Here is a 14,194-nt window from a genome sequence, read left to right as displayed (position 1 = left end):
GTGCTGCTCCCCGTCCCCATTCCAGTTTCTAAGCCCCACTACTGATTTCTCCTCTTTTCTGTTCTTTTCTTTGCTTCCCTCCACTTTGCTTCTTTCTTAACACTTCTGCCTTTTATTGCTTCTCTCATACTCAACTTTTTTTTAATATGTTTTTATGTATTTATTTTTTTTAGAGAGAGAGGGAGAGAGAGAGAAAGAAACATTGATTTGAGAGAGAAACGTCGATTAGTTGCCTTCTGTACACACCCCGACCAGGGATCGAACCCCCACTGAGCCTTGATCGGGAATGAAACCTGCAGTCTTTCCATGCAAGGGCATGCTCAACCAACTAAGCCACACAGGCCAGGGCCCACACAACTCTTTTTTTTTTTTTTTAATCCTCACCTGAGGACATTTTTCTATTTTTTGTTCAGATAGAGTGGGAGGGAGAGAGAGAGAGAAACATCGACATGAAAGGGACATATCAAGTGGTTGCCACCCACACGACCCAACCAGGTCCGGGGACAAACTGCAACCAAGGTACGTGCCCTTAGTGGGAACCGAACCCCGGTCTCTCTGGACCATAGGCTGACGCTTCAACCACCGAGCCAAACCAGCCAGGGCTTTTTTTTTTTTTACATGAAAAAGAAGTGTGAATATTCTTTCTTTTTTACTGATTTTAGAGAGAGAGGAAGTGAAACGGACAGAGAGATAGAAACATTGATGAGAGAGAACATCGATTGGCTACCTCCTGCATGCCTCCCACTGAGGATCGGGCCCACAATCTAGGAATGTGTCCTGGTTGGGAATCGAACTGGCGACTCCTTGTAGCATGGGTCGATGCTCAACCACTGAGCCACACCAGCCGGACCACACTCAACTCTTGTACAAAATGTTTGACCTTTAAGACCATTGCCAGTTAGAATGTTTCTTTCTTTACAAAGGCAAGCCAATCAGTCATCATAAAAATGAGAGGAGTGTGCAACTGTCCATTCCCCTTTGTACAATAAGCACTCAATATGTGTGAAATGAATGAGTACTTTTGCATAATTCTTTTCCCTAGCATTGCCTTATTTGGAGCATCTGCGTAGACTTAATGATTATTAGCTCCTCTGTTTAAATTTGGTGTTCAAAAATTACTGCTTTTTAGACAGAGGTTTAATATTTTTCCTTTGAAATTTTTCTATTTCTGAGTTTAGACCATTCTGGGTTGTGGTATTGAACTTTAAAGAATGTAATGTTCATATGGATTTATATTTTCTTTTTCTTTTTCTTTCTTTGGTACATGCCCCTAGCGGAAACCAAACCTGGGATTCTCTAGTCTGCAGGCTGATGCTCCAACAGCTGAGCTAAACCGGCCAGGGCTGGATTTATATTTTAATATATATATGTAAACATTAAAAATTTTAATACTTCCTATTTCTTGCTATTGTGCATCCTACAGTGATTCTCTTAATTTTGTTCATTGTAGCTCTTCTTCCCTTACAACCTGGGAGACTTTTTCTGATAAAACTTGTTGCATTATAAAACTGTAAATTTATGTTTTTTCTTTTTTTAATCCTTACCCGAGGACATTTTTTTCATTTTTTGTTCAGATAGAGTGGGGGGGGGGGGGGGGGGAGAGAGAGAGAGAGAGAGAGAGAGAGAGAGAAACATCTACATGAAAGGGACACATCGAGTGGCTGCCACCCGCACGACCCAACCAGGGCTGGGGAGAAACTGCAACCGAGGTACATGCCCTTAGCGGGAACCAAACCCGGGTCTCTCTGGACTGCAGGCTGATGCTTCAACCGCTGAGCCAAACCGGCCAGGGCTAAAACTGTAAATTTATAAATGGAACCGTCCTCTAATATATATTAATATAAGGTTTGTAAAGGCATATAGATCAATGGAGTAGATAGCCCAGAAATAATCCTTACATACAGGGGTGGGAAAAAGTAGGTGTACAGTTCTGAGTCTACAAAACAGAATTTATTCTTGTGTTATTATTTGTTAATTGGTTTTATTTGTATTATAACTGTAAACCTAATTTTGCCAACCTCTGTATATGGTTATATAATTTTCAAAAAGGTGCTAAGACTATTCAGTGGAGAAAGGACAGTCTTTTCAACAAATGATGTTGGGAAAACTGAATATCCACATATAAAAGAATGAAGTCCGACCCTTATGTAACATCATATACAAAAATTAACTCAAAATGCATCAAAAACCTAAACCTAATTCCCACAGGAGCTCTTTTAGTTTGTGCAAGTCAACTGAAACTTGAGTCAGGCTGAGGTTAGATGTCACAGTGCTGTCGTTTTACCTTTTACTCGGGATTTACTGGCTGCTTTTATGGGCCTGCTTTTGATGTCATCGTGTTTAATATTCTAGAGCTGTAAAGTATGCATGAATGACTGGAAATGAATACAAAGTGGTATTTATATGGCACTTTTATACCTGGCAAAGTATTTTCTATTTTCCTTATGTTTATGCATTTTTCAATATTCTGGGACTTATATATGACAAACAAAGAAACTTAACATTTTAAATAAATTATTTAATTATGTACAACTGTTTATTTTAAGAGAATTTTGGAAGATTTTAATTGAAAGAGTATATTCATTAGAATGCTTTGGTTTGCAAGTAACCAAGAAAACCCATTTTAATAACTTCCGGTCAAGATGGCGAATAGGTAAACGAGGTCTCGCATCCTCTCACAAACACATCTAAGTTACAGCAGAACAACCATCATTCAAAACCTCCTGAAACAAAGCTGAATGGAAGTCCTACAACTACGGAATTAAAGAAGCAGCTGCATCGAGACTGGTAGGAGGGGCGGAGGGGCGGACAGGCTGGTCCCACACCCACGTGTGGCGGATAAAAATCAGGAGGACACCTCAGCTGGGAAGGTCCTCCCTGAGGACTGAGGGGTCCCCGTCCCACACTAGGCATACTGCTCAGGGTTCCAGTGCCCGGAAGAGAAGTCCCCATAACTTCTGGCTGGAAAAACCAGCGGGAACTGAGGCTCAGGGAGGCTGAGGCGGCTGGAGCCCTAGGAAGTTCCTCTTAAAGGGCCCGCGCACGGACTTACTCGGACTTGAACCCTCCAGGCTCCAGCATGGAGGAAGCAGCTCGAAAAGTACCAGAGACATACGGGGAAGAACTGAGATGTTTGGCATTGGGGCAAGAGCTGGAGAGGGGGCTTTCTCCTGGACAGACGTGCTGTCAGAGGCCTTTGTTCCTTTGGTGAGCCCTTTCCTTGAGCAGCGGACAGCCACCATATCTAGGACTCCAGCAACCTGGCTCACACTGGTTGCCCTGCCCTGGTGACTCACTGAGGCCCTGCCCCACCCAACTTTTAGGCCCACCCAAGCTGTTGTCGGTTGCTTTACCAAAGCAATGGCTTGTCTTGGATCCTGCTTCAGAGTTTCCTAAATTTTTTTTTCTTTCTTTTCTTTTCTTTTTTCTTTTCTTTTTTATCATCCTCACCCGAGGACATTTTTCCATTTTTTGTTCAGGTAGAGTGGGAGGGAGAGAGAGGAACAGAGAGAGAGAGAGAGAGAGAAACATCGAGTGGCTGCCACCCACACAACCAACCAGGGCCAGGGACAAACTGCAACCGAGGTATGTGCCCTTAGCGGGAAACGAACCTGGGTCTCTCCAGACCGCAGGCCAATGCTCTAACCACTGAGCCAAACTGGCCAGGGCTCTTTTTTTTCTTTCTTTTTTTTTTTTATCCTCACCCGAGGACATTTTCCCATTTTTTGTTCAGCTAGAACGGGAGGGAGAGAGAGGAAGAGAGAGAGAGAGAGAAACATCGATGTGAAGGGACACATCGAGTGGCTGCCACCCGCACGACCAACCAGTGCCAGGGACAAACTGCAACCGAGGTATGTGCCCTTAGCGGGAACCGAACCCGGGTCTCTCTGTACCGCAGGCCGACACTCTAACCACTGAGCCAAACCAGCCAGGGTGTTTCTTTTCTTTTCTTTTCTTTTCTTTTTTTTTCTTTTCTTTTCTTTTCTTTTCTTTTCTTTTCTTTTCTTTTCTTTTCTTTTCTTTTCTTTTCTTTTCTTTTCTTTTCTCTCTTTCTCTCTCTTTCTCTCTCTCTTTTTTTTTTTTCAGCAGGAGGGAGAGAGGAGGGAAGAGAGAGAGAAACATCGATGTGAGAGAGACACATTGACTGGTTGCCACCCACATGGCCCCATCCAGAGCCAGGGACAAACTGCAACTGAGTTATGTGCCCTTAGCGGGAACCAAACCCTGGACTCTCTGGTCCCGTGGGCCAACGCTCTAACTGCTGAGCCAAACTGACCAGGGCACAGAGTTTCCTAAATTCTTTCAAACAAGCAGCATCTGGTCTCAGTGAACCCCATACCTCTCATTAAGTGGCCCTAGACCTGGCACTAGAAGCAGCCAGCCTTGGTTCATAACTTGGCTTTTCCTGGGCACCTCCAAGCCCAGCACAAGAAGCATCCATCTGAAGACTGCTTTGTAGCTTATGCCTGGTGGCCCCGGGTACAACACCAGAGAGTGGCTGACCTCGCCCCAGAGCCAGCACACCCAATGGACAGCTTCAGAACACTGCAAAGCACCACCACCCAACCACCTCCACAAATGACACACTCAAGAAGTGGACTCAGTGGGTACCAGAGCCCTGCTGAAGTAAGTCTTGCTCTGTGTGGTGGACCCCTGCACAGCTGATCATCCAAGGTAATTAGAGGTTGGTGGATAGTGGGCACAGCCAGTCTTTACAGCTGATCAGCCTAAGTAAAACCCTCTCATTGATGTGCCACCCTAGGAAACCCAGGAGACATAGCAACTCTACCTAATACATAGAAACAAACACAGGGAGGCAGCCAAAATGAGGAGACAAAGAAACATGTCCCAAATGAAAGAACAGAACAGAACTCCAGGAAAAGAACTAAGCAAAATGGAGATAAGCAACCTAACAGATGCAGAATTCAAAACACTGCCTATAAGGATGCTCAACGAACTTCATGAGAACTTCAGTAAACTTAGTGAGGGCCTAAAGAGCATAAAAAAGGACCAGTCAGAAATGAAGGAGGCACTAACTGAAATAAAGAATAATTTACAGATTCAATAGTAGAGTAGGTAAAGCCAAGAAGCAAACTATTGATTTGGAATATAAAGAAGCAAAGAACACCCAATCAGAACAGCAAAAAGAGAAAAGAATCCAAAAAAAATGAGGATAGTGTAAGGAGCCTTTGGGACAACTTCATGTGTACCAACATTCCCATCTTGGAAGTGCCAGAAGGAGAAGAGAGAGAACAAGAAATAAAAAACCTATTTGAAACAATAATGACAGAAAACTTCCCTAACTTGGTGAAGGAAACAGACATACATGTTCAGGAAGCACAGAGAGTCCCAAACAAGATGAACCCAAGAGGCCCACACCAAGACACATCATCATCAAAATGCAAAAGGTTCAAGACAAAGAGGGAATCTTAAAAGCAGCAAGAGAAAAGCAGCTAGTTACCTACAAGGGAGTTCCCATAAGACTGTCAGCTGATTTCTCAAAAGAAACTTTGCAGGCCAGAAGGGAGTGGCAAGAAATATTCAGAGTGATGAAAAGCAAAAATCTACAACCAAGATTACTCTATCTTGCAAAGCTCTCATTTAGAATCGATGGCCATATGAAGAGTTTCCCAGACAAGATAAAGCTAAAGGAATTCATCACTACCAAACCATTTTTATATGAAATGTTGAAGGGTCTTCTTGAAGAAAAAGAAGATCAAAAATATGAACAAACAAAATGGCAATGAATACATATCTATCAACAATTGAATCTACAAACAAAATGAACAGGCAGAACAGAAACATTATCATAGATACAGAGAACATTTTGTTGGTTGACAGATGGTAGAGGGGTTGGGGGAATGGGTGAAAAAGGTGAAAGGATTAAGAAGGACAAATTGGTTGTTAGACTGACAAACCTCAAAGGGAAGAGGGTTTGGGGTGGGAAGAAATAAACTGAAAAACTTCAGTGCATATATGCATAACCAATGGACACAGACAACAGTGTGGGGAAAAGCAGGAGGAGGTGGGGAATGGGGAGGAGGGGATCAATAGGGAAAAAAGGAGGAACATCTGTAATATATTCAACAATAAAGATAAGTTAAAAAAAAAAAAAAGAAAACTCAATTTAAACTAGATTTATGTTAAAAAAAATTTATTGGCTAATGTAACTAAAAAGCTAAAGGTATAATATATTTTGGGTAAAGTTGATCCAGCAGCTTAACTGTATCACCAAGGACTCAGTTTCCTTCTGCCTTTTTTATTATTTTCATAATTTTATGGTTTCAGCTCTGTTCTAGTCTAGCTCCTCCCATGGTGTAACACATGCTCAGTAACAATTTGGGCTGTGTGTTTTCTTCATTTGTATCCAGCAGGGGGAGTTTTTCCAATTTTTCAAACTCTAACTCAAAACAAAGTCACAGACTTCATTCTGAATAGACCAGTTTAGGTCATTAGCCCATCCCTGAGTCAATCATTGTTGCAAGGAGGATAGAAATATGTGTACTGGCTTAAACTATTGATGTCTACCCTTGGAGGTAGGAGTGAGGTCATGCTTATGACATGCTCATGTATGTGGAGTCAGTGTAGCCTACAACCTCCATGTACAGGGAATAGAAAAGGAGGTAAGCCATTCCCTTTGCCAAATATCATTAGATAGTATTTGTTTTTCTGTTTCAGTGTTATATTGTTTGTTTTGTTTTGTTTTGTTTTTATCTCATTAGCAAATTGTTTGCAACAGAAAACTATTTGGCAGCTATTAATGCATACAACTTAGCCATAAGACTAAACAGTAAAATTCCACTATTATATCTGAATCGAGCGGCTTGCCACCTGAAATTAAAAAACTTACACAAGGCCATCGAAGATTCTTCTAAGGTATATATATCTATTTATTTGTACATGGTACTTTAAAATTGGTATCCTTCTGCCCTGGCTGGTTTGGCTCAGTGATTACTGCCTCGGCCCGAGGAATGAAGGGTCACAGGTTCGATTCCTGGTCAAGGGCACATACCTGGGTTGCAGGTTTGATCCCTGTGTGGGAGGCAACCAATTGATGTGTCTCTCTCACATCAATGTTTCTCTTTGTCTCGCCCTACCTTCCTCACTTCCACTCTATCTAAAAAATTTTAATGGAAAAATATCCCAGCCCTGGCTGGTTTGGCTCGGCGTTTAGAGCGTCGGCCTGCGGTCCGGAGAGACCTGGGTTCAGTTCCCGCTAAGGGCATGTACCTCCGTTGCAGTTTGTCCCCGACCCTGGTTGGTCGTGCGGGTGGCAGCCACTCGATGTGTCCCTTCACGTCGATGTTTCTCACTCTCTCTCCCTTCTTCTTTCTCCCTCCCATTCTATCTCTACAAAAAATGGAAAAATATCCTCGGGTGAGGATAAAAAAAAAAAAAGAAAAGAAAAGAAAAATATCCTTGGGAGAGGATTAACAAAAAAATGATAAAAAAAAAAAAGAAATTGTTATCCTTGTATTTATTGGTTTAAATAATGCCCTTACTTTTTATGTGTCAAATTTAAATAATTGAGGATTCTTTTTTTAAATCCTCACCCAAGCACATTTTTCCATTTTTTGTTCAGATAGAGTGGGAGGGAAAGAGAGAAAGAGAGAGAGAGAGAGAGAGAGAGAAACATCGACATGAAAGGGACACATCGAGTGGCTGCCACCCGCACGACCCAACCAGGTCTGAGGTACGTGCCCTTAGTGGAAAATGAACCCGGGTCTCTCTGGACTGCAGGCCGATGCTCTAACCGCTGAGCCAAACCGGCCAGGGCTAATTGAGGATTCTTTAAATAATACAGGATTTTAAGAATCATCTTGCTTATTACATCTTTTTTTCTGGAAAAAAAAAAAGATTTTTTTGTATGGACAAGGAACTGGTGTTTCTCAAGACTTCAAGTTAGATTAGAAATCCCCTATTAATTGCTATTAGACTGCCTTGGTATGTCAGTTAAAATCCATATGGAAATGAGTAAATTGTTGTCAGTTTGTGCTCACCCTTTTTCTTATTAAAATTTTGCACACATAATGCAAGGTAGAGGGAAGAACACTTGGTATTGCTACCACTTGCACAGTAAAAGGTTATATCAGTCATTTGTTTTCCCATTTTGAGAGTAACTTGGTATATCCTAATTTTCACTGCTAATATCATGTCATTATCTTTTTATTTATTTATTTATTTATTTATTTATTTATTTATTTATTTATTTTTTTATCCTCACCCGAGGACATTTTTCCATTTTTTGTACAGATAGAGTGGGAGGGAGAGAGAGAGAGAGAGAGAAACATCGATGTGAAAGAGACACATTGAGTGGCTGCCACGGGCACGACCAACCAGGGCCGGGGACAAACTGCAACCGAGGTACATGCCCTTAGCCGGAACCGAACCCGGGTCTCTCCGGACCGCAGGCCAACGCTCTAACCGCTGAGCCAAACTGGCCAGGGCTCTTTTTATTTTTTTAATTCTCACTCGAGGATATATATTTTTTACATTTATCTTGAGACAGAGTGGGAATTAGAGAGAGAGACAGAGAGAGAGAGAAACATCGATGTGAGAGAGACACATTGACTGGTTGCCACCCGCACAACCCCAACCAGGGCCGAGGACAAACCGCAACCCAGGTACGTGTCTTTGGCTGGAATCAAACCCTGGGTCTATTTGGTCTGTGGGCTGACACTCCAACTGCTGAGCCAAACTGGCCAGGGCTCATTATCTTTTCAAAAAAATTTTTGTCTTTATTGATTTTAGAGATAGAGGGAGAGAGATAGAAACATCCATGAGAGAGAACATCAATTGGCTACCTCCTGCATGCCCCCCACTGGGGATCAGGCCCACAACCTGGGCATGTGCCCTGACTGGGAATCGAACCAGCGACCTCTTGGTGCATGGGTCGATGCTCAACCAGTGAGCCACACAGGCCGGCCTCATGTCATTATCTTTAACTGCTAGCATTTTCTTTTTTTCACATCAGAGTAACTTCTTTTAAGGGAAAATCACATGTAAAATCTCTTATGTGGCTCCTTGAGATTGAGGATATGGAGGAAACAACCGAGTCCTCATACTTTGATCTCATTAAGCTACTGCACATCTGACAATATTTTTATCTAGTTTTCCATTTAGTAGTACAATTTTGTGCATCAACAAATACTTGTTGAATAAATGAATAAACAGAATAATCTAATTTGAATATAAAAACCACAAGTGTTATTTAATCATTCTTGCTAGTAAAGCTAAGGCTTTAGAGGTTTTATTTTATTTTATTTTATTTTATTTTATTTATTTATTTTTTTTAATCCTCACCTGAGGACATTTCTCCATTTTTTGTACAGATAGAGTGGGAGGGAGAGAGAGGAAGAGAAAGAGAGAAACATCGATGTGAAAGGGACACATCGAGTGGCTGCCACCCGCACAACCAACCAGGGCCGGGGACAAACTGCAACCGAAGTACGTGCCCTTAGCGGGAACCGAACCCGGGTCTCTCCGGACCGCAGGCCGACGCTCTAACCGCTGAGCCAAACCGGCCAGGGCAAGAGGTTTTAAATGATAAACCAAATCATAACTTTGGGGGAGAGGGGATGAATCTCATATGGGAACAATTGAACAGTTCCTTAAATTGTTCAATATAAATATATATATTTAATAAATTCCTCTGCTAACTAAGCCAAAAGTTTAGGTGGGTGAAGATTTGAGGCCTGTTATTTTTTTATTATTGTTATATTTTTTTTAATCCTCACTTGAGGACATTTTTTCATTTTTTTGTTCAGATAGAGTGGGAGGGAGGGAGAGGGAGAGAGAGAGAGAGAGAGAGAGAAACATCTACATGAAAGGGACACATCGAGTGGCTGCCACCCGCATGACCCAACCAGGGCCGGGGACAAACTGCAACCGAGGTACATGCCCTTAGTGGGAACCGAACCTGGGTCTCTGGACCGCAGGCCAACGCTCTAATCGCTGAGCCAAACCGGCCAGGGCTTGATGTCTTTTTTAAAGTTAAAGTTTTTACCATGGTTTTGCTCAGGTTTAAATTAGAAAGTTACATCTTTCCCTTATTATTATTATTATTTTTTGATAAGGCACTAGAATTATTGACACCACCTGTTGCAGACAATGCTAATGCAAGAATGAAGGCACATGTACGACGTGGAACAGCATTCTGTCAACTAGAATTGTATATAGAAGGTAAGAAAATGGTAGAAATGTTTTAAGTTTCAAATTATACTCTGAAAAAAATGTCATTGGGGTTAAGATCACAGTTTTGTAGGGCTCCATTACTATATATATATATATATATTTTTATCCTCACCCGAGGATATTTTTCCATTTTTTTGTACAGATAGAGTGGGAGGGAGAGAGACGAAGGGAGAGAGAGAGAGAAACATCGAAGTGAAGGGACACATCGAGTGGCTGCCACCCGCACGACCAACCAGTGCCGGGGACAAACTGCAACCGAAGTACGTGCCCTTAGCGGGAACCGAACCCGGGTCTCTCCGGACCACAGGCCGACGCTCTAACCGCTGAGCCAAACTGGCCAGGGCTATTTTATATTTTTTAATCACTTAATTTATTCTTTGTAACTTACCTGACAAAAAATGATTTTGAAATATTAAAAAAATTGATTGTTACAGGAGGGAGTTAGAATAAGATGTGAACAAGTTTAGATCTAGGAAATGCTGTGGTATCAACTTTTCTTTTCTTTTTTTTAATTCTCACCCGAGGACATCCTTCCATTTTTTTGTTCAGACAGAGTGGGAGGGAGAGAGAGGAAGAGAAAAAGAGAGAAACATTGACGTGAAAGGGACACATCGAGTGGCTGCCACCCGCACGACCAACCAGGACCAGGGACAAACTGTAACCAAGGTACGCGCCCTTAGCGGGAACCGAACCAGGGTCTCTCTGGACCACAGGCTGATGCTCTAACCGCTGAGCCAAACCGGCCAGGGCAGTATCAACTTTCCCATGAAAAGATATGTGATAAAGGATATAAATGAATTGCTTATGATCTAATGGAAAGTTTATTTTATTTTTTTTCTAATGAAAAAAAATTTTTTTTCATCCTCACCGGAGGAAATTTTTCCATATTTTGTTCAGATAGAGTGGGAGGGAGGGAGGGGGAGAGAGAGAGAGAGAGAGAGAGAGAGAGAGAGAGAGAGAGAGAGAGAAACATCGACGTGAAAGGGACACATCGAGTGGTTGCCACTGGCACGACCCAACCAGGGCCGGGGACAAACTGCAACCGAGGTACGTGCCCTTAGAGGGAACCGAACCTGGGTCTCTCCAGACCGCAGGCCAACGCTCTAACCGCTGAGCCAAACCGGGCAAGACTTGTTATACATTTTTAATGTATTTAGGGGCTGTGTGTGGTTAGCTACTCATGTTGTCCCAAAGGCAAAATGTTGTAGTTGCCAGAGTCTCATCTTCACCGCTGCTTTTCCCATACCTCCCTCCCAGGTGCCTATTTAGCTTCCCTTCATTCAAGACCTAATGGGCTCTAGCCTTTAAAAGTTTTATTATTTTCAACTTCATGTTTAAACTTGTTTCTGCCATTTTTAGGAGATTTTTCTAACTAAAGCATCTAAATTAGGTTTATGTACCCAATTCTTTTTTTTTTTTAGTGTCTTATCTGGCTTCATGAGGATAAAAAATATCAATACAGGAATGAAACATTGTAAAACTATCTTTAAAAACTATAATAGCATCAGACTCTTTTGAGCTAAAGGTGAGAAAATGCAGAATTGGGAAATTTAAGTGATATGCCTGCAGTGGCATGGCAATCAGTAGCACTTAGAACCCAAGTTTTCTGCCTCCCAAAGAAATTCTTCCCACTGTTTTATTGGTAAAGATTTAGATTCAGTTATACATTTTTACCAACCCATCCACAGTGCTTTCTTTTTTTTTTTTTATCCTCACCTGAGGACATTTTTCGATATTTTGTTCAGATAGAGTGGGAGGGAAAGAGAGAGAGAGAAACATCGATGTGAAAGGGACACATCGAGTGGTTGCCACCCACACGACCCAACCAGGGCCAGGGACAAACTGCAACCAAGGTATGTGCCCTTAGCAGGAACCGAACCCAGGTCTCTCTGGACTGCAGGCCAACGCTCTAACCGCTGGGCCAAACCGGCCAGGGCACATAACACTTTCTTTCTTAACCAATTTTCCTCAAAGGAATTCTGTAGATATGACAACTATAGAAAAAAACCACAAACTATTGTTTATGAATTATATAGAGTATGGATTTAGTCTACCAAAAGTATTTTAAAAAATCTAGAGTTTTTAAATAAGATGCCATTTACCACTTTTCTTAAAAATCTTCAACCCAAGGATATATTATTTTATTGATTTTAGAGGGAGGGGGAGAGAGAGAGAGAATTATTGATCAGTTGCTTCCCATACAGGCCCCAACCAGGGATGGAACCTGCAACCTATGTATGGACCCTGACTGGAAATTAAACCTGAAACTGAGCCACCCATTCAGGGCTCATATTTTTAATTGATTTTTGAGATAGAGAAAGAGAAAGGGAGAGAAAGAGAAACATCGATTTCTTGTTCCACTTACTTATGTATTCATTGGTTAATTTTTTTTTTTTTTAATCCTCACCAGAGGACATTTTTCCATTTTTTTGTTCAGATAGAGTGGGAGGGAGAGAGAGGAAGAGAGAGAGAGAGAAACATTGACATGAAAGGGACACTTCGAGTGGCTGCCACCCGCACAACCCAACCAGGGCCAGGGACAAACTGCAACTGAGGCACATGCCCTTAGTGGGAACCGAACCCAGGTCTCTTGGGACCACAGGCTGATGCTCTAACCACTGAGCCAAAGCGGCCAGGGCTTCATTGATTAAATCTTTCATGTGCCTTGACTGGGTTCGAATCTGTAACCTTGGCTTATTGGGATGACACTCTAACCAACTGAACTACCTGGCCAGGGCCCATTTATTACTTTTTTGTTTTTTCTTTTTTGTTAATCCTCACCCGAGGATAATTTTCCACTGAGTTTTAGAAAGAGTGGAAGGGAGGGAAGGAGAGAGAGAAAAACATACATGTGTGATTGGTTGCCTCCCACATAACCCCAATGGGGCCCGAGGATCAAACCTGCAACTTAGGTACATGCCCTTGACCAGAATCGAACTTACGACCCCTCGGTTCGAGGGCTGATGCTCTAATCACTGAGTCAAACCAGCTAGGGCCCATTTATTACATTTTATACTGAGGTGATAAAAATGTCCTTTCATTATATGAGTTTAAGTGATTCTGTTCATGCCTTAATGCATTTAAGCTCTTACCTTATTTGTTCTTGAATTTAAAATAACTGCTTCATGCCCTGGCCGGTGAGGCTCAGTTGGTTGAGTGTTGTCCTGTGTAACAAAAGGTCACTGATTCAATTCATGGACAGGGCACATGCCCAGGTTTTGGGCTCGATCCCCGGTCAGTGTGCCTTCGGGAGGCAACTGATTGATGTGTGTCCCCCCTCCTGTCTCTTTCCTGTCCTCAAAACAAAAATCAAAACATAAAGTAACTGCTTCTTTTTAAATTAAATTTTATTAATATAATGTAAGAAAATAAATAAATTACTGCTTCTTGCCTGCTCTCTCCTCTGTGTAGAATGGGACAGTCGCCGCGTGGCTAATAAAGCTCTCTTAAAAAAAAAAAAAATTACTGCTTCTTACTGAATCCGGAATGAACTCATTATACTTACTCCTGAAATCACTGAAAAATTTTTGCAGTCTGTTAGAGATACTGCCATGTGTGTAAAGATGGGAATCTGATTTAAAGCTCAGTGCTGGTCCTGAACCATGTTCTTAGTGATTATTTTATTAAAAAAAATATATATATTGTCTAGTCCTGGCCAGTTTGGCTCAGTGGTTGAGCGTCGGCCTGTGGACCAGAGAGTCCCACTAGGTTCCTGCTAGGGGCATGTACCACACTAAATAAATAAATAAATAAATAAATAGTCTAAAAACACAAATATTTATAGAGTATTTTATTGGACATTATTGCTATGTAAATATAGGCCTACAGGATTATGAAGCTGCACTTAAGATTGATCCAGCCAACAAAATTGTACAAAATGATGCTGAGAAGATTCGGAATATAATTCAAGGAACAGAACTAAAATCTTAATGACTACTAGAAGCAACTAGGTATTGTATTGACTTTTGTTTAAACTTTTTCCAAAATAACTGGAGGCATT

General features: G+C 41.7%; 1 protein-coding gene across 2 annotated transcripts in view; it reads left to right on the top strand.

Annotated features, from left to right (window-relative positions):
- The window catches only part of DNAAF4 (dynein axonemal assembly factor 4), a 64,362-nt gene that overhangs the window by 46,938 nt on the left and 3,230 nt on the right, over nt 1–14,194 (top strand). Inside the window, exons 7-9 of one of the 2 annotated variants that reach the window (XM_036270321.1) lie at nt 6,723–6,876; nt 10,077–10,182; nt 14,015–14,144. In XM_036270321.1, coding sequence (XP_036126214.1) covers nt 6,723–6,876; nt 10,077–10,182; nt 14,015–14,124 — 370 coding nt within the window. In that variant the 3' untranslated portion in view covers nt 14,125–14,144. Of the gene's footprint in view, nt 1–6,722; nt 6,877–10,076; nt 10,183–14,014; nt 14,145–14,194 lie in introns of those variants that run through there. The other variant, XM_036270329.1, reaches the window with a different exon arrangement.

The sequence above is a fragment of the Molossus molossus genome, unplaced genomic scaffold, assembly GCF_014108415.1.
Source record: "Molossus molossus isolate mMolMol1 unplaced genomic scaffold, mMolMol1.p scaffold_m16_p_1, whole genome shotgun sequence".
Taxonomy (NCBI): Eukaryota; Metazoa; Chordata; class Mammalia; order Chiroptera; family Molossidae; genus Molossus; species Molossus molossus.
Note: the sequence above shows the minus strand (reverse complement) of the source record. Positions and strands in the feature narration are given on the sequence as shown.